Source organism: Spinacia oleracea, chromosome 6 (assembly GCF_020520425.1).
Source record: "Spinacia oleracea cultivar Varoflay chromosome 6, BTI_SOV_V1, whole genome shotgun sequence".
NCBI lineage: Eukaryota > Viridiplantae > Streptophyta > Magnoliopsida > Caryophyllales > Amaranthaceae > Spinacia > Spinacia oleracea.
In genome coordinates, this window is record NC_079492.1 from 147,143,117 (window position 1) to 147,162,133 (window position 19,017).

A 19,017-nucleotide genomic window follows, 5' to 3' on the forward strand; every position below is an offset into this window, starting at 1 on the left:
ATGTTCATTTCCGAAATAGTAAATGTTCATTTTTGTACCAGTATTTGTTCTTTCTTGTTGTATTGTTTGTTTTTTCATGTTGGCTTTAAAATTCATCATAAAATTGTTCATAATTGTTGTATTGGTTGTTCTTTTTTCTGGAATTTTATGTTCTTTTTTATATTGTTTGTTCTTTTTTGTTGAATTATTTGTTCTTTCTTGTTTATTTGTTTGTTCACAATAAATATATGGTTAATGTTCATAATGAAATTGTTCACTTCATTGGTCTTTTATGTTTTTACAAGCGCCTATATTGTTTATTTTCAAATAAATAAATAAATGTTCATTTCCAAAATAGTAAATGTTCATTCCAAATAACTAAACAAATGTTCTTTTTCGAAATAGTAAATGTTCATTTTTGTAGTTTATTTCCAAATAAATAAATAAATGTTCATTTCCAAAATAGTCAATGTTCATTCCAAATAAATAATAAATGTTCATTTCCGAAATAGTAAATGTTCATTTTTGTACCAGTATATTAATGTTCATTTTAAACAACACAAAACGACATTGTTTTGGATGGGGGTACAGCCAGCTTTGGCTGTACCCGGGTATAGCCAAAAATTTGCGGTGTTAGAGGACTCTTTCGCCCTTTTAAGGTTCTTTTTTGGTAGATATCTTGGCCCATGTAGGACGTGTTACTTTAGGCTTAAATGGATATAATGATATATCCATTTTGATACCCAAAAAACAAACTACTCCTAACTCTCATGAATTAGTAGAAATTTTAACACCCAAATAAACTACAGACGACTCCTAACTCACATGAATTAGTATACAAATTTGTGCTTCTATTTAGGAAAATTCGACAAGAATTATCCATGTAATCCCCCGTAATTTTATACATTTTATTTATATATTTTAACGAATATTTAATATATTTAATATATATTTAAACATAAATTACGGATTTTAGAAACAAATATGTAATTGAAATGTAATTAGTTTATTTCAATTGAAATACTTTAACGATTTACGAAATCAAAATGTATTTTCGAAATTTTACGTTAAAACGATTTCGAATTACGAAACCACGTTCTATTGAAATTAGAAAGCAATACTAAACATTGTGGATTCATCAACCTAAATCCTACTCCTAGCCCAATTGGGCAAAGCCCAAACCAATAAACCCAACACAATACTCCCTTCTCTTTTCTATTTTCACGTGAAACCAAAAAAAAGAGAGGAAACCTCTCCTCCTTCACTATTCACGTAACAAAACCCTCAACACTTCCTCTCCTTGCTGCCGCCTCCCTCGCCGTCGGACCACCACCTGCGCGTCCAACCAGTCGCCGCCGGTAAGCTCGGCCTTCTGCTCCTTCTACCTCCTTCTCTTTCGTTCTTTGCCTTCTAATTTCTTGCGTTCTTTTATCCTTTTGATTGGTCTCCGTTCGACTTCGCACAGCAGCCCACCGTGTTGTAACCGCCGTCCGGCAACCACTCAAAATCGTGCCGCCGTCCACCTTGCACGGTAGCCTTCTCTTTCCTCCTCCCTTTTTCTTTTGATTTTTCGTTCTTCTTTCATTGCTTGTACTCTTCGATTTCGTGGCTGACCACCACCATGTTCGCGCAGCAACCCCCGCACGCAACCACCGTGCTCCACCCTCGCCGCAAGCCGCCACCTGTCTACCGGCCAGCCTCCTCTCCCCTCTTTAATTCTTGGTTATTTCTTAAACCCTAAGTAAACTAAATATTTTGATTTTATTTTGTTTATTTAATTCATGATTTGATTTAATAAATTTATGATTTTTATGAGTTAATTGGATTTTCAGATTTATGTAGTATGTTCAAATAATATATTTAATTTTCAGATTATGCAATTTGATTGAAATAATGGTTTTAATTATTAAAGTATGAATTTTAATGGTTTTAATAGTTTTGAAATCATGGTAGGATGATTATAAATTATTAAAGTTATTGTTTTTATGATTTCAAAGTTTTGGGAGTAGTGTGAAATTAGTTATATTGCTGAAAATTTAAAGTACGATGTTTGCAAAAGTTTTCAACGAATTTCAATCATGATTCTAGGAAATCAAATGTTTAAGTTTTGATAGTGGGGAAAGTTCTAAATATGTTTAGGCTGCATTTAGAATGCTTTCTTATGGTTGTCAATGATTAGGAATTTATTGGGATTATTTGTTGGTTGTTTTAGGCGGAGAATTCTCTTTAGGCGACTTTTGAAAGTGTTAAAGTGGCCTATCAGTTTGTTTACACAAGGTACGTACATACCTGTGTGCTTGGAATGTGTGCTAATTGTTGAAACCATGTTGAATCTTGTTGTTGAACTTGGTTATGTTGATATTATTGTTGAACTTGGTGATGTTGATATTATGGACGAACTGGGTTATATTGAATGTGCATGTTTAATACTGTTGGACCAACTTATTGAACTTATTTTGCACTATGAGAACTGTAACATGTTAGTATGGATGATTGATACAAACATGTTGGTTGGGAACACTAGATTATTCTATATGATTGGGTTGGATCGATTGGTTGTTGTTCCCTTTCTATCTTTTCACTACTTTATGAGGGCGGAGGACCTTGTTTAGTAAGTTGAAACTTTATGCCCATATACAGGGTTGCTCATGGTTAAAGGAAAGGTTGGATAAATTGGAATGAGTCTTGATTGATGCTTTTATGATCACTTACTTAATTCCAAGATAAAAACAGTTGTGAACAAATGTGAATTGTCTGTCTTATGTAATGGTTGAGTCATAACGGAATCTCAATTTGTAAATCATGTAAAGTGAAACTGAATAGCAATAGCTTTAGACTGTGCACGTCTGAAGTGACGGACAAACAGGAGTTGGGGTTCATGGTGGTAGCCCATGGCCTTTTCTGGGACCGGATTGATCACCGTGTTCTATTTTTATTCAAACGTTCCTCGATATCGCAGTTCACTGAGGTTACGGAGTCGCGCCCGTACCTCGTCTTCCTTGGGGAAGACTTTTGGTTGGACAACTCGGTCCATTGTCTATTTCAACTAAAATAATATTATGGTTATTAAGTCTAGCTTAGTCTAGTCAAGTATGGTCGTCAAATTATTATGTTTTGTCTGTCCTTACTTATATTTATTAGTATCATGTTAGGGTTGTTAGTTTGATAGTATCATGCTAGGATTGTTGTTGTTTTAGTATGTAGTACTCAGCTTTGCTGATTACGTGCTTTGTTTGTGTGTGTTGATCATGGCTATGCCTTATTGATCCTGTGATGACCCATCTTTGGTGAGCAGTCTCTAAGGATCAATAAGCGTTGCCCATCTACAGGTTTGAAGATGATGCATCATTGGGATCGGGATTAGAGAGCTTGTAGTTCTATTTGTTTAATTAAGTGATTTAATTTGTTAACTTGGATTTGAAATTTGTCGTACTATTCGTATTTCCTTATTTCAGTTAATTGGTTTGGACCTAATATGTAATAGATTATTTATGAACCTAAAAGTTAGTTTTATGTTTTCCGCTGCAAAATTCTGAATAAGCCGTAACATTTTCACACGGGCGATAATACTTTGATAATTCCCTACAGTTATATTTAAAAAGGGATTATTTTAGAAAATGGGAATTGTTGGGGTGTTACAATCCAAAGTTTAACTTCAAGTTTGACAAACTCACACAACAATCTAGAGTTTGTAATGTTGTCATAAAAGTAAATAATCATAAATAGAGTTAATTGAAGTTATGATATACTCCGTATATTGATAGGGTAACCAAAGATAATTTCTCTATTGTAACTTTTACTTTTTTGGTAAACAATTTTTTTTAATTTCGTAGAAAAACTGTGCGATAAGAACAACCTAATAGATATCATTGATCAATAATTAAAAATGGTACTTTAATAAAGAGAAATTTGGTATTTCGAGTTGTCCAGGTAGGTGTCAATGATGTGTTTGTTTCATTGCCGCCTACATACTATCCATTTCTTAGGAGTAAAACTATTTGGCTAACTTGTTCATCGTATAACAGTGTATGGAGTACTATGTATAACGTATTAAACGTTCGAACATGAGATCTATCGTACACAAGCCCTCAATCTTAACCACTATGCTACATAATCGTTTAAAGGATCGTATTAGTAAATGAAGTAAAATGTCTTTCAAGTTCAAGACTTGTACAGATAAAAAGCCATAAAAAGTTTTTGTACAGGATTTCAAACACAACATAACCACTGTAAAAATCTGTATACTCTACAACAGAAAATCCATCAGCAATTCAGCAGAATAATTAACAAGGTGTGTTTTAATCATACTTCATAATTAGTAAGGCGGCGAAACAAAGTCGCCACTTAGATCAGAATCCAACAATTCAGCCTCTAAATCATCATCTTCATCATCATCTTCTAATGTTTCAGCATGTTCTGCATCTTTGTTAGCCTCACCTGGTATTCGCGCTTCTTGTATGATCTGCATTATTTCTTCTTCACTTTGGACTTGTTTATCACTTTCCTTTTCTTTATAGCTTGTCTTCTCCCCTTCAACTAGATCTTTGGGGCAATTCTTTATAAACCATGGGTGCTTCTTGATTTCAGGGATTGTGATCCTCTTCATTAAAACATGTTAAGATAATCAGTTTTCGTGTTTGTTTTCTGTCTAAAATGGGAGTACTAGATTGTCAAAAGGGGTGCTACCTTGGAGGGATTGGCAACATAGATACGAGAAAGGAGATGCTTGCAATCTGCTGATACGCGCACATAATCTGGGATAGTGTACTGCACACCCAATATTCTCTGTGCAGGATAATATATAGATTACTCACTTACAGCTCAACCGCTTAGACATTATTCTATTCACCTTGTTCTTATTGCTTATTAGATCATATCAGATCATATCAGATCAGACTAGACCAGTCCAAAAAAGAAAAAAACTCTCACAAAAAACATTCAGACCAGACTAGACCAAAAAAGCAGAAAACATTCATAGAAAACATTCATATCGGACCAAACCATACCAGATAAAATAGAACAATGCCTAAGAAGGGATAGATCTTTAAGAAGTACTTGTATTAATAACTCACCGCAATTGTCTTACGAAAGTTTTTAGGATCTTCAGGCTCTTCAAAGGGATATCCTCCTACTAGCATCACATATAATGTCACTCCACAGGACCAAACATCAGCAATCTGCAACAACATCAGAACATTAACTTATAGTATATGATAAATAAGATAATCACCTAATTTCTGGCATAGTATATAAACAATGATGTGGTTTGAAAGTTGTACCTTCCCATCATATTCCTTCCGTGAAAGTACCTCAGGCGCGATATATGCTGGTGTACCTACTGTCGACTTAGGCTGTGAATGCAGTATCCCAGACTGAGATACAATGAAGGATTTAGTTTTAGCTGTTAGACTCCAAAGAAAGAGGGGACTTAGGTTTTGTTCTATTCAACTTATTTCCACTCATTTCAGGAAAAAAAAAGTCCAAATAAGTTCAAATAAGATAAGTTTAGGAAAAACAAGGGTTTGACAAAGTATAATTTATAAATAAAATAAGTTTTGATAAGTCTAATAGATAAGATAGTTTCAGAAAAAATAAGTGGAAATCAGGTGAATAGAACGCATTCTCCTCAATAATTACAGGGAAAATAACTTGTAATACAGTACTACGAAGTACATACTTTGGAGTAACCAAAGTCGCATATCTTAAGAAGAGGACTTGGACTTCCATCAAGTAGTGTGTTTTCCAGTTTAAGATCCCTGTGACAGATTTCCTGCAGCGCATACACACAGAACATCAGGCGTCAGATATGTTATCCCGAGGGAAGACTAACTTAAGACTCCGTTTGGTTTGGTGTAAAACGTTTTCAGTGCAAAATAATTTTTCAGGAAAAACAAAATTCCAAACAAGTTTTTTGGTTTCTTAATAGAAAATGGGAGAAGATGGGAAGATTAAAGGGAAGAAGGGAGAGAGAGGTGAGGAGAAAAGGTGGAAAAATGATTTTCCCCCCCTTTCAAATGGAAAAGGTTTTTGTTTTTCATCCCTGATCAAACCAAACGGCGTACAATGATTGAAAAGGAACGGCGTACAATGATTGAAAAGGGAAAAATCGTTTTACACCCCTGCCAAACAGAGCCTTAGAAAAGTTATGAAATTCGCGTACCATGGTATGACAGTAACTGACTCCAGATATCAGCTGCTGGAAGAAAAATCTTGCCTGTTACTTGCACAAATGGCATATCAGTAAAGAAACTAAGGACTTATTACTTATATATGCAGCTATATTAAGCTTGAAATATTGTAATACAATCAAAGATAATATCAACCTCGTCTTCACTAAATCGACCAGCATTGCATATTCTGTTGAAAAGCTCACCTCCTGCTGCATACTCCATTACTATTGCCAAATGTGTTGGTGTTACAAAGACCTAACCAATCTTATTTTGTCAGAAAAAATTCATTTGACAAATAGTGATTGAACTTATAAAGTTATAAGATCACGAAAAAACATTGATCTAGGGTTTGTTCTGTTCACCTCATTTTCCTTTATTTCGGGAAATATAAGTTCAGATAAGATAAATTCAGGAAAAATAAGCTTTAACTAAAATAAGTTGATAAGTTCAGATACGATAAGTTCAGAAAAAATGACGAGTAGAAACATTAAGAAACGAGCATGAAACAACAATCAATGAAGGATAAGCTTTATGGTTTTTTGAACAATTAGGAGGCTAATATGATGAGGTTTAATTAATTACCTCTTTGAACTTGATGATGTTTGGATGCCTTAATGATCTATGATTGATGATCTCCCTCTGAACATTTTCATCAATCTAATAAAACCAAAATTTAAAAAATAATATTAAAAATCATTAACAATTGGAAACAGTATGCTAATATATGATTATATGTAACAAGAACATAAACATTCATAATGAACAAAATTGGAAGTTTCAAAGTTGACTTAAACTTGACCAATATACAAAAACCTGTACTTTCATGGACTAAGGGAATAATTCATAATCTGTACTAAAATCAAAACATAAAGACCGGATATTTTTCTACGCACGTAATCTTGCACGCATTTATTTAAGTGTCAACACTAATTAACCTTAAATTCAAGAGAAAAAACACAGAAAATAAATTAAAAAAAAAGGTTAATTACCTTCTTTCCTCGTTCAATGTATTTGATAGCAAAAAGCTCTTTAGAGTTCTTGTCAATCACCAACCTTGCAACTCCAAAATTCCCAGAACCTATTTCCTTTATTGGTTCATATCTCTCCATTTTACAATCCAATATTTGGGATTATTTCCTTTCAAAAACCCAGAAATCTTTCAATATAAACAAGTTTTTTTTTGTTTTTGGAAAAAAAATTGAAGAGCAAAAGAAATTAGAGAGAAAAAGTTTGGAGTTGAGAAGTCTAACAAATGAATTTTAGTAGTACGGAGTATGACATAAAACAGGTTTATGTTACTATTTCCTTATTCCTTTCAAAACTATTGGTCAATGCTCATTTCTTCATAAAAGTTCAAATTATTCCCCCTTTTCTTTTCTTTTTCTTTTCTGATAGTACTCCTCCATTTTTATTTTTATTTCTTATATGTACTTTGTGTCAATTTTATTTTATTTTTGGATATAATAACAGTTAGAATAGTCTTATCTCAAAACTGTATCATAACTTATTTAAAAATATAAATAAAAAAACTATTACTCCATATTTATATATGATCAATTTTTTAGTGGTTTGTATACGATGATCTAATATAACAACATAATGTGCTGCCTTTTGATACTACTTCATATTTGCACGACCAATTTTAACTTATACTCTCTCGTTCCTAAAAAATTGCGCTGAATACGATAATACTTCAAATTTAACTTATATTCGTCTCCCGTTAAACAAAAAAATTATATTCATCTCGACTTATATTTTCAATATAGAAATTTTATAATTTTTTGAAGATATTAGTATTTCAGTTTTTTACTTCAAGGGAGAATTTTGGAGGACACGTATGATATGGAGCATTGCGTTGTAAGAAGTCGGCTGGATAGTGACATCTTACCTCACAGAGTGACATGTGTACGTGGTAGCGTCACTAATTGAGTTTAGCAACATAATAAAAAATTAAAATAGTAAATTATTCATTAATCTATATTACCAAGATTCCTAACTGTTAATAATTCGTTTATTTCTTTTTATTTGTTAATATGAGGTTGAATACGACTTAAATAAAAAAAATCCAAAATTACACCAAAAAGTCATATCACTTAAATATTGATCGAAACTATTAAACTAAACCATAGTCGATGAAAATGACACCGATGCCACTGTGCGAGGTCTGGATATGTGCAAGATTGAGCACACTGGGGCAGCGTATGCAATAACTTGTGGAATTTGACACGACGCGGTAACACGATATGAATAAGACCCTGATAAAGTAAATTAGTGACAACAATTTTTACCCGTTAGATTAGACGGATCTAACACAATACGATATAATATGTTTAATTAAAAATTTTGGGTTACTGTGAAGATTAACAACACAAAACCAACACAACTAAACTCGTATGCGAAAAATACAGAATAACTCATATAGGATCATATCAGACACGATAACATGATAAGCATGGGACACCTTACTCATCAAATCGACACAATACATCTAACTAAATGAGACGGTAGCGGATCCAGAAATTATATATAGCGGATCACTATTTAAAAATTGATAAAAATTTAACTAAAATTAAGTATTTTTTAAAAAGAAAATTTTGAAATTTTAACTTCTTTTTCGCTCCATTACAAACATCGTGGTCTGTGGCTCCGCCATAGTCAATGTTGAAATTTCATAATCCGCAACACTTTGAAGTTTTTCATAGGAACACACTTATATAACTACGGAGTATATAATAATAACATGACCTGATACGATACATTTGCCGTATGTAAGGGATACGACTACGACTCGAAGAACTATATTCCTATTTTAAATATGTTTTTTGACAAAAATATATCAGACTAAAATAAGTTTAAATATGGTTCTCATAAGTTCAAAAATGGTACTCATAAATTCAAAATTGGTACTCAGAAGTTCAAAAATGGTGTTCATTTCTCAAATATGATACTCAAAAATTTCAAAATAATGATAAAATTACCGACTAACCCTCAAATATTTGTTTGAAAACATATCTCTGAGATGGACATCTTCGCCCTAACTACGACTCTACGAGTGTAGGGTCGATTTGGTACGAAACATGTTTAATTTGTGAATTCCGAATTTAGAAGTAGTGGGGCTAGTGGCATAAAAATGGACCTACTCTTCGAGCTTGTTGTCAGTCTGGCCCCACTTTCGGACTTGGTGGTAGTTGCTCAATCCAATCATTCTTTTAGAATTTATTGAACCATAAGAGTAATCATATAAATTGAAAATATCTTGACAAAAATACTTTAAAATACATTACAAGTACTTAACTATGGTATTAGTTGCCTCTATTGAATTTAAAGAGGCATTATTAGTTTTTAGACGTGGATTATATTGATAATTAACTTAATTAGTTCAGATAATATCCTGCTTAACATTGATTTTGGACCATCTATCTTATTGATAAGCAATTGTGTGCCTCGTAAAAGGAATAAAAGGGAGACTCGCCTTGTAACTCCTCCATAAGGATGAGTTTATCCCTCTAATTTTACCCGTTGTTTCATTTTATCTTTTATGACTATTTGACATTGGTTTTTGGTTGTTGAACAGTTTGCGAGCTAGTTCACTGTGGCTGATTTGATTGCCAATTATATTTATTCTTTGATATTAAAACATGGTAAAATTGGATGTCATTAACAACATTTAAAGGCACGCTACTTCGAAACTACTTTTTACTATTTTTATTTTTTAATTTTTAATTTCATATAAAAGAAAAAAAAACAAAAAAAAAAACAACATCGAACGGGCCTAATAATGTTTGGCCAAGTTTTATTTTTGGCTCCTAAAACCATCATAAAAGCTTGGCCGGATATCCTGGGAAATGATAAATCCAAGAGAGAATTTCACTTCATTCAAGGAAATCAACTTTAAAAAAAATGTAAATTTTCTTGGAAGAAGTAAAATTTTACTTGGATTTATCATTTCCCGGACATCCTCTAGTTAAGTTGTTTTCTTCTTAAATTTTAGTTTTCCCCTTTAAATTTTTACAAGACTCTAAATGGGCCTAACTTCCATTTTCTACGAAGGGTTGCAACTTTTTTTTTTTTTGACAGCTGGGTTGAGACTGAGTGACCTCTATGATCGAGAAAGCCCATAAAGTACTTGTACAAGTTGTAGTTGCCAAGTATGCCAACTGCTAAGTGGGCTGACAATGAGACAAACTGTCTGGATCGAGAAAGCCCATAACAAGTTCAGCTACTTCAAGCCCACTAATTAGGTGTGTTATTGTGTTCATGAGCATACTTGTTTTGTGTACAATTGAACAATTCAAGTTCAAGTCGAAATGTGTATGAGGTGAGCACAACAAAGCTCAACACGTGAAGCTTATGAACAAACATAATTGTAACTAAGAATGAATGAGTTGTATTTTTCAAAATCAAGTTGAGTTTTGTGATAAATTGAACATTAAATGTAAAGCGGGGTAAAACCGAGACTCGGCTCGAGTTCAAATAAAAGTGTAACGAGTCAAGCTTGAGCAACTTAAACCCGATCTCAGGTTGCCTGATTATCACCCCTGGTCATTTACCACTAGACCTGGTTATTGGACAGAGTAGTCCAATGCATATAGGGTTAGGGTCAATTTAATAGGGCCTTTATCGGGCAGGGCTTTAATTGGACAAGGTTTTTATTGGACAGGGTCATTATATGGTCAAATTTATACCGCAATAATTTTGAAAACTAAAATAATAATGGTACAAAAAAATTATGTGTACTTGCACACTGCTCTTTTGTTTTTCATTTTCATTGCTCGTTTATTGACCCGCCCACTAATGACCTGCAATCCGCTTTTGACCCGCTCATTATCGACTCGCTAAAAATGACCCTTTCATTACCCGACCCGCTTTTGACCCGCACCGACCATGACCCTACCGCCCCCATAACTAGGTCTACTTACCACTAACACAATGTTTTCTTCTTTTTTTTCCTTCTTTTTTTAACATCGGCACAATATTCTGTTGAAGTATTGGAACCTGAAACACAAGTGTGTGACTGTGTGAGTGTGTGACTTGATGTATTGATGGTACTTTCCTACCTCCTAAGGTAGTAAAGAGAGGGAAAGATACCTTGGGCCTTAGCCCTTAGGTACGACCGTACGACCCATGTGAGAAAAGGAGCCCATTAGATATACTTCATAGACGAAGAACTTTTAAAAATCATTCAACTCTAAATTTTTCACTATTTACATGTCTTGCTTCATCCATATTTTTACCACTCAAAGATAAAACTAAATACTACTTCGTATAATGTAAAACTAGTATTTTGGCGGGGCATCATTATGTGAATAACAATTAATTATTATATTCTTTAATGAAATTATATTTTAAATTTTTTTTCACAAGATAATTATTCAATTTTATATTAATATTAAGTTTTGCAAATATTACATGTAAAGATTTATAGCTTAATTGGTTAATGTCTAGTATTGAAACTGAAGGTTGCGGGTTCGAATTTATGCAAACCATGTTTGCGAGAGTCCACGGTAAATAAAAACATTAAAAAAATCGGAGGAAATATATTAATTAAAGAGAAAATCGGAAATCATGGAGCTTTATACAATACAACAAAAACTGATAACGGACTGATAAATTGATACGTAACTTAGAGAAAACCTAAACTTAAGCAATAAATCCTAAACAGAATGATAAAAGCACATAGTTAAAGAAGGGCGGCCACCAACTGCCAACAGACAAACAGAATAAAGTAACACATAATTTACAAGCAAAGTGTAAAGAGTTCACATTAATTTAGTACAAATAAAAAGGAATCAACGTACTAATTATGATTAAAATATTAGTTAAACAACGTTAATTACATGAAGTTGTCTAATTGTGTTTCAAGATTTGGTCTTTGTATTGGCATGCAAAGTTAGACTAAACCCATGAAATATCGGCGAAATGGATGGACTAAACCACTTCTTAATTAGTAATTACCATTTTCTAAGTTTGTTTTTAGAGAAGATTCATTCCCATAGTTTTTACTTATGCGAATATGCTTTATTGACAGACACACAACGAAAGCCGAAAGGGAATCTATAATGTTTACATTAGAATCTAAACCCTTTGAAACTTCTTCGGTTAATACTCTATGTCTTTGACTTCTCACCGTCAATATAATACTTCTCGAATATTAGTCTCATTAAGAATCTCGATACTATTCACAATTGAACAGAATCTTCTAATTTCTTTCTAATACGTACTTCAAAAAATATTCATATAAGATTTTATTTTGTTCGTCTTAATTTGTAGTATAACAATATCAAAATTTTATATTTTTTTGACACGCGTATTTGGAGATATTTGTGTTTAAATATTGGGTTGAAACGAGTTGAAAATTCAAAACATGACTAATATTTAAGAACGGAGGGAGTATACTAGTTCCTTCGTTTTTTTATAGAGTATTCAATGTCTGAAATTTTTACACTATTCGCATATTTTAATTTATATTGTTGGTGATTTATGTGTAAGATAAAACATACTCGTTTTTGTTAGATTCGTCTTAATGTGTATTTTCAAAATTATTAACTTTTATACTTCCTCCGAACGTTTGAGATTTTCACACTATTCACATATTCTACTTTAATACCAATTGTCTGTTGGTTCAGTGGTGATTGGTGCTGAACTTGGTAGGGAGAACTCGTGTTCGATCCCCCGCAACAACAATTGGGAGGGGACTGGAACCTATCCACCCAGAACTCGCCCCGAATCCGGATTAGCCTTACGGATGAACCGGGTGCTAACGCCAAAAAAAAAAACATATTATACTTTAATAATTGTTAGTGATTTATACGTAAAATAAAACATAATTATGCGGGATCTTGTTAGATTCGTTTTAATATGTATTTTCAAAATATTAACTTTTTATATTTTTTGCTTAAAGAGAATTAAAGATAATAATGATCAAAGTTGTGGATTGGCATGCGTGAAAGTAACCAACGTTGCGAGTAAAAATGAAAAGAGGAAGTATAATTTTTGTTTAAAGAGAATTAAATTATTAAAGTTGTGCATTGGCAATTTGGCATGGGTGAAAATGATCAACGTTGCGAGTAAAAACGAACGAAGGAAGTATTAATGTGAGACCATATAGAGTTGCAACATAGATAGGCATCAGATGTATTGATACTTAGGGTGTGTTTTATTCACCTTAAACGATGTTATCTTCACCTAGTTTGGTATGCTTTTGTCTAATTTTTGGTTTGGTTTGATTCTACCTAGTTTCTAGTATGATCTAATCTTATCTGAATATTTTATGCAAATGTGAATTCCGATACGACTTTGCATAGATCGTTTTTAATTTTTCAACCTAGTGATCGATTTTATAAACGACAATCCCCAATAGGCCGAGACAATAGAATTCGATCACATGACTTGAACCTTTTTTTTTTTTTTTTTTTTTTTTGCCTTTCAAACTTCAATGTACGTCTTGTCAATGGGAACGGTATTGCAAAGAAAGTTGGGGTAGAAAAAGGAAATTGTATGGTCATTTACGGTTTGTAGAAAGGTGTATGAATTAATTTGCACTTGGCAAAGAAAATTGAGAGAAAAATAAACTACAACCCTCCAGATGGTAGGTTCTTACTTCTATCACTAAAGGATCGATTCTATGTTCAATATTCCAATAATCCCCATAGCTAGAAAAATACCACGTGGCTTAGGCTTTAGCTTATGATCGACTAGGCTATCGTTAAGATGGTCGTGCTTCGGGTCGAGCCCACGGGCCGTGGGCCTAATCGGGTCGGGTCCACGCCAAGCCCACGTTGTTTCGGGCCGTACCGGGCCGAAAAGTTAAAAAAGGCTCGGCCCAAGCTCACGGGCTTCCGTGCCGGGCCGGGCCGACTCGTCGTGCCTAAGGCTAATTTTACTAAATTAAGTGTGTTTTGCCGTGCCAGGTCGAGTCATGTCGTGCCTTGTCGTGCTTTTTCCAAAAAATTAAGGCCCAGGTCCGGCCCACGACTTCGTGCCCGTGCCTAGCCGTGCTTTTTTCGTGCTCGTGTCGGGCCGGGCTTTTTTCGTGTGGGGTCGGATCGGGATTCGGGCCGGCCCGGCCCACATCTTTAGGCTATCGTCTCTAATTTAATTTAGATTTAGGCTCTGTTCTGTTCAACTTATTTTGACTTATTTCATACAAAATAAGTTCTGATAAGTTCAGATAAGTTCAGTTAAGTTCAGATAAGTTTAGTTAAGTTCAGATAAGTTCAGTTAAGTTCAGATAAGTTCAGATAAATTCAGATAAGTGCAGTTAAGTTCAGATAATATAAGTTCAGCAAAAATAAGTTTTTTTTTTCCAGACATTTTCACACGCAAATAAGTTTATTTCAGACAAAATAAGTTTTTTTCAGATAAAATAAGTTTAGATAAGTTCAAATAATATAAGTTAAGTCAAAATAAGTCCAATAGAACGGAGCCTTAAACCCTATTGTTTGGGTATGAGCTAGTATCGGGAATCGTTGATCGTAGAGTTGTATGGCTTGAATAATGACGTGGAATAGTTAGCTTATGATCGATTAAGATTTTCTCTCTCATTCGATCAGATATGTTTAGCTAAGTTCAATTCATATTATGACTTTATATAAAATAAGTTCATGAATAATAAGTAAAAATCGGGTGAATAAAATATACCCTATTATTTCACACTTAAACCCTTTTTGTTTCGGCATGAGTATTGAATATCGTTGGCCGATGAGTTATGTGGATTGATCGAATATAGGGATGTCAGGGCGGATGCGGATGTAGGTCCCTCCATCCCCACCTAAAATTTACATCCCCACGATCTTCTTCGGATAATTCGTCCAAACCAAGGAATCCCCGCCCTATCACTTATGGAGGATACAAAATTCATCCCCATCATATTCCCGCCCCCAACGGGTACGAACTAAAATCCATCCCCGCCCCACCACCTGCCTGGGTATCCATCCCCGCCTTATCCCGTCCCATATATCCATCTAGTTTTTCTTATTTAGCAAACATTATGGAAATTGTAACTTTCATAACAAAAAATTCAAACAAACAAAATTAAAAGTCTCGCCTTAATTCATATTATCATATATTATAAACAAATCCAAACATATAAAAAAATTGTTCAACTTTTATCTTCTTTAAATTTGTAATTCACGTAGGAAATGATATCTTTGTAGGGTTTACGAGTATCAAGTGGGGCGAGCGGGAAGGGGTGGTGTGAGCAGGGATGGGGCGGGTCCAACACAAAATCTACACTCGCCGCATTACCCATGGCAGGTATGATTTTTATATTCATCCCCTCCCCATCACTCAAATCTCCCTCTATCCCCGCCTGCTTGTGGCGTATATGGGACGAGCTCCCATAAAACTCGCCCCACTAACATCCCTAGTTGAATATTGACGTGGGATCAAAGGGTTATGACGGTCACATACACAAAGAACAAATATGGTCATGGGGGACAAAGGGAGTTGAGAGAAATGAGAATAATAAACCATAACCCTCCACATGTTAGGTTCTTAAATTATTTCAATCAACCATCAATCCAACATCCAACCCTAACTTGGAGCTAGAAAAACACCACTTGCATAGGCAATTAGCTTACGACTATTCTGGTTCTTTTATTACGTAATACTTCCTCCGTCTTTTAATACTCGCAACGTTTGTTAGTTTCACGTATGCCAATGCACAACTTTGATCATTTATATCTTAAATTCTCTTTATGCAAAAATTATAAAAAGTTGATATTTTGAAAATACACATTGAGACGAATCTAACAAGATCCCACATGACTATGTTTTATCTTATATAAAAAGCACTAAGAACAGTCAAAGTAGATTATATGAATAGTGGCAAAAGTCCAAACGTTGCGAGTATTAAAAGACGGAGGAAGTACTACCTTTGTTTTATAAATATCATTACAGTTACATTTGTATAAATATTAAGATAAAAGTTAAAAAATTGGTTAAATATAATAAAATATGGATAGAGTAAGAGAAATGTAAAAAAAAGTGGGTGAGTGTAAGAAAAAAAATGAATAAAGTAAAAGAAAGTGAATAGAAAATTGTAAATATTGTAGGGTAAGAAAGATAAGGTAGTAAATTTCCATGTCAAAAAATAAAATAAAGCAAAGTGTAAAAAACATTATGAAACAAACTAAATCGAAAAGTGTAAAAATCATCTTAAAACGAGAGGTAATGGTATGTATTGATTATAATAACTGAACATTCTTGATTTTATTTTATTTTTAAAAAAAAGGAAAGATACACAAAAGTTAAGATAGTTTTCTCTCAAGACTATAAACTGAACATTCTTGATATTACTGGTATTCCTAATCGTGATGTGTTACATACTTACTTGCAAATTTGCAATCAATTTTACCATATGATCGTGATAATTTCATTATTGAACTTTTGAGAATAGTTTTGAAATTCCCCTAGTCGACACTTATTTTGTTATTGGTAATAACTTTTCACCATTAAATTAAAATTAATTAGTATCGTTTACCATTACTTATTAAGGAGTATTAGAATTTAATGTACTGGTTTCTCCCCTTAAACTAACTCTAAAACTCAAAATTAGACAGAAGTATGAGTATAGCTAGATACCTTAAAAATGTAAGATTGAATATCGTTTACATGCATTATACATCAAACGAAATGTTATAGGGTCAATCGTATTCTTTAGAGATGGGGATTTTCTTTATAATCTTCCCTTACTTCAATTCTAATAATCCTGACCTGCAAAGCTGAATAAAAATATATGTACAAAATACAAATTCAGTAAGATCTCTTACTTAGGGTCTGTTTGGTAAGCTATTTCAGTCACTCTAAATCATTAGGTGCTAATATGATAAGTCACCTTAAACAATTAGGAGTGTTTGGCAGATAGCTGAAATAAAATATAAGGTGGAAAAAGTGACTGATATTGAAACGTTAATCTGACTAACGTTTGAGTTTCAGCTCCTGAAATTATTATTTTCTTTATAAAAAAATTGATACTAAAATCCTAAATAATTGATAAACCCCTAATAAAAGATTATACTTTGTATTTATTTGGGTAAATAATCTCGATAGACTCTGCAACTAAAAGAACAAACCATTGTTGATTACAACCAGGTAAAATTTTGCAATTATTTGATTACTCCCTGCAATTAGGCAACCATTGTCGAACATTGGCGCAAGAACCTTAAGAAAATTGAGTACTCCCTGCAATTGGGCAAGCTTAAGAGGTTAAAGTGTTTTACATCTTTTGGATTCTTGGTATAATTGATTTGTTAGCTGGTGGAAATTGAATAAGAGGCAATGGATATTTGATTTATTTGTCGTGACACTAGTGGTCTGCGGAAGGTTTGTAACTAACAAATAATTTGACAAAGGTAATATGAAGTATTATGAGATCTAAATTCATATCCCTCCGATAATCGTAAAGAGTATACTACTCTATATATTGTATTTTGGACAAAAGGAAGTAAGTTAAAGTGCTGACTGTATACAAAATAACAAGTTTGTGATCCTCTCGCTGCCTACGTACATAACGCTAGTCAAAATCAATAATTATAGATGTCAAAATATATAAAATGTCAATTAAACTACTAAAAATTTCAGGTACTTACAAAACTACTTCTACCAAACAGACAATATAAACAACTACCTTATCAGTTTCAGCAGCTTATCAGTTTCAGGTACTATCTTATCAGTTTCAGCTGCCTTATCAGTTTAAGGTCAATTTCAACTAGTGTTGCCAACCATAACCTTACTATTCTAACGAAAACACACCTAACGAAATTAAATTGGTTAAACTTAGTCAAACATCGGAATAATGAGAACAATCTTGCGTCAACATCATAGAAAATAATGGGAAAATAAATAAATTAAAATCCCATGACAATTTGACATTTCTCAATCGAATTTATTGAAAGATTGGTAGCACGAATAGGCAGCCCTCGTGGAAGCAATACAAGTAAAGAATCTTAAAATAATGATGTGGGAATATTCTTTTAATTTATCTTAAACTCTCAAACACAAAAAGTCCTTCTAGGCACAATAATTAAAATATTACTCCAAACATGCATTGAACTTGAACTACCGTAACTGTTCAACACAATTTTGATGTATTATTTTTCAACCTATTTTTATTATTTTTTTAATTTCTTGTTTCCCGATGTCTTTTTCAGTTTGGAGTGTTAATGTCAAATGTACTCTTTGTACCTTAGGTCAACGCTCGAAAGCTATTTGATTGTGGATCTTAACAAAGATTATGTATATATAGTTTTGTTTTGAGTTGTAGCCTTACACCAGGATTTTTTTTAATAAACCCCTTATATATTAAGGGTAGATACTGAAAAGATATTAATGTGAATCTGAATTATTATATTAGGTCTCGTATATATATGGATATTCTAAAATTATTATTCGATCATTTTTTCATAAAATATTTGATTAACAAATGAATTGTTAAAAAATAAAGTAGCATGGAGTACAAATGTACAATAGATATTGACATATTTTCAAAAGATTAACGGTTTTTTCATGAAATGCCCATGAGGTTTGCAATAATGCACCAAATACCCCTGCGCGTTTCAAAATTCATAGAATACCCCTATTTTTCCGTACTGTTCATTAAATGCACATGTACTTAACGGACGTTAGCCTGCCGTTAGCTGTGTTTTACCATTCTACCCTTAATTCATATTTGGGGCTATTAAGGATGAAAAACCCTAAAGAAAATCTCAATCTTCTTCGCTTTCTCTCTCATCTCCCCTGTTCTTCTTCCTTGAATTCTACTCAAACGCTACAAAATCTGGGTGTTCTTTGGGTGAATTCGGGACAAAAAGGGGATATTTGAAGCGATTTCGATCTCACCCCCAATTCATCAATGGCAGATTCACCT

At 33.2% G+C, this 19,017-nt stretch overlaps 1 protein-coding gene across 1 annotated transcript; it reads right to left on the reverse strand.

Moving 5' to 3' along the window:
- Positions 1 to 4,086: 4,086 nt before the first annotated feature.
- LOC110781768 (serine/threonine-protein kinase SAPK3) lies at positions 4,087 to 7,480 on the reverse strand. The gene is made up of 9 exons (XM_021985819.2): positions 7,139 to 7,480; positions 6,732 to 6,806; positions 6,303 to 6,404; positions 6,140 to 6,193; positions 5,657 to 5,749; positions 5,259 to 5,351; positions 5,052 to 5,156; positions 4,666 to 4,764; positions 4,087 to 4,579 (listed from the first exon to the last, which is right to left on the reverse strand). The coding sequence occupies exons 1-9, from the start codon at positions 7,256 to 7,258 to the stop codon at positions 4,295 to 4,297; spliced, it is 1,026 nt and encodes a 341-aa protein (XP_021841511.1). The 5' UTR covers positions 7,259 to 7,480; the 3' UTR covers positions 4,087 to 4,294.
- Between the last annotated feature and the right edge of the window lie 11,537 nt (positions 7,481 to 19,017).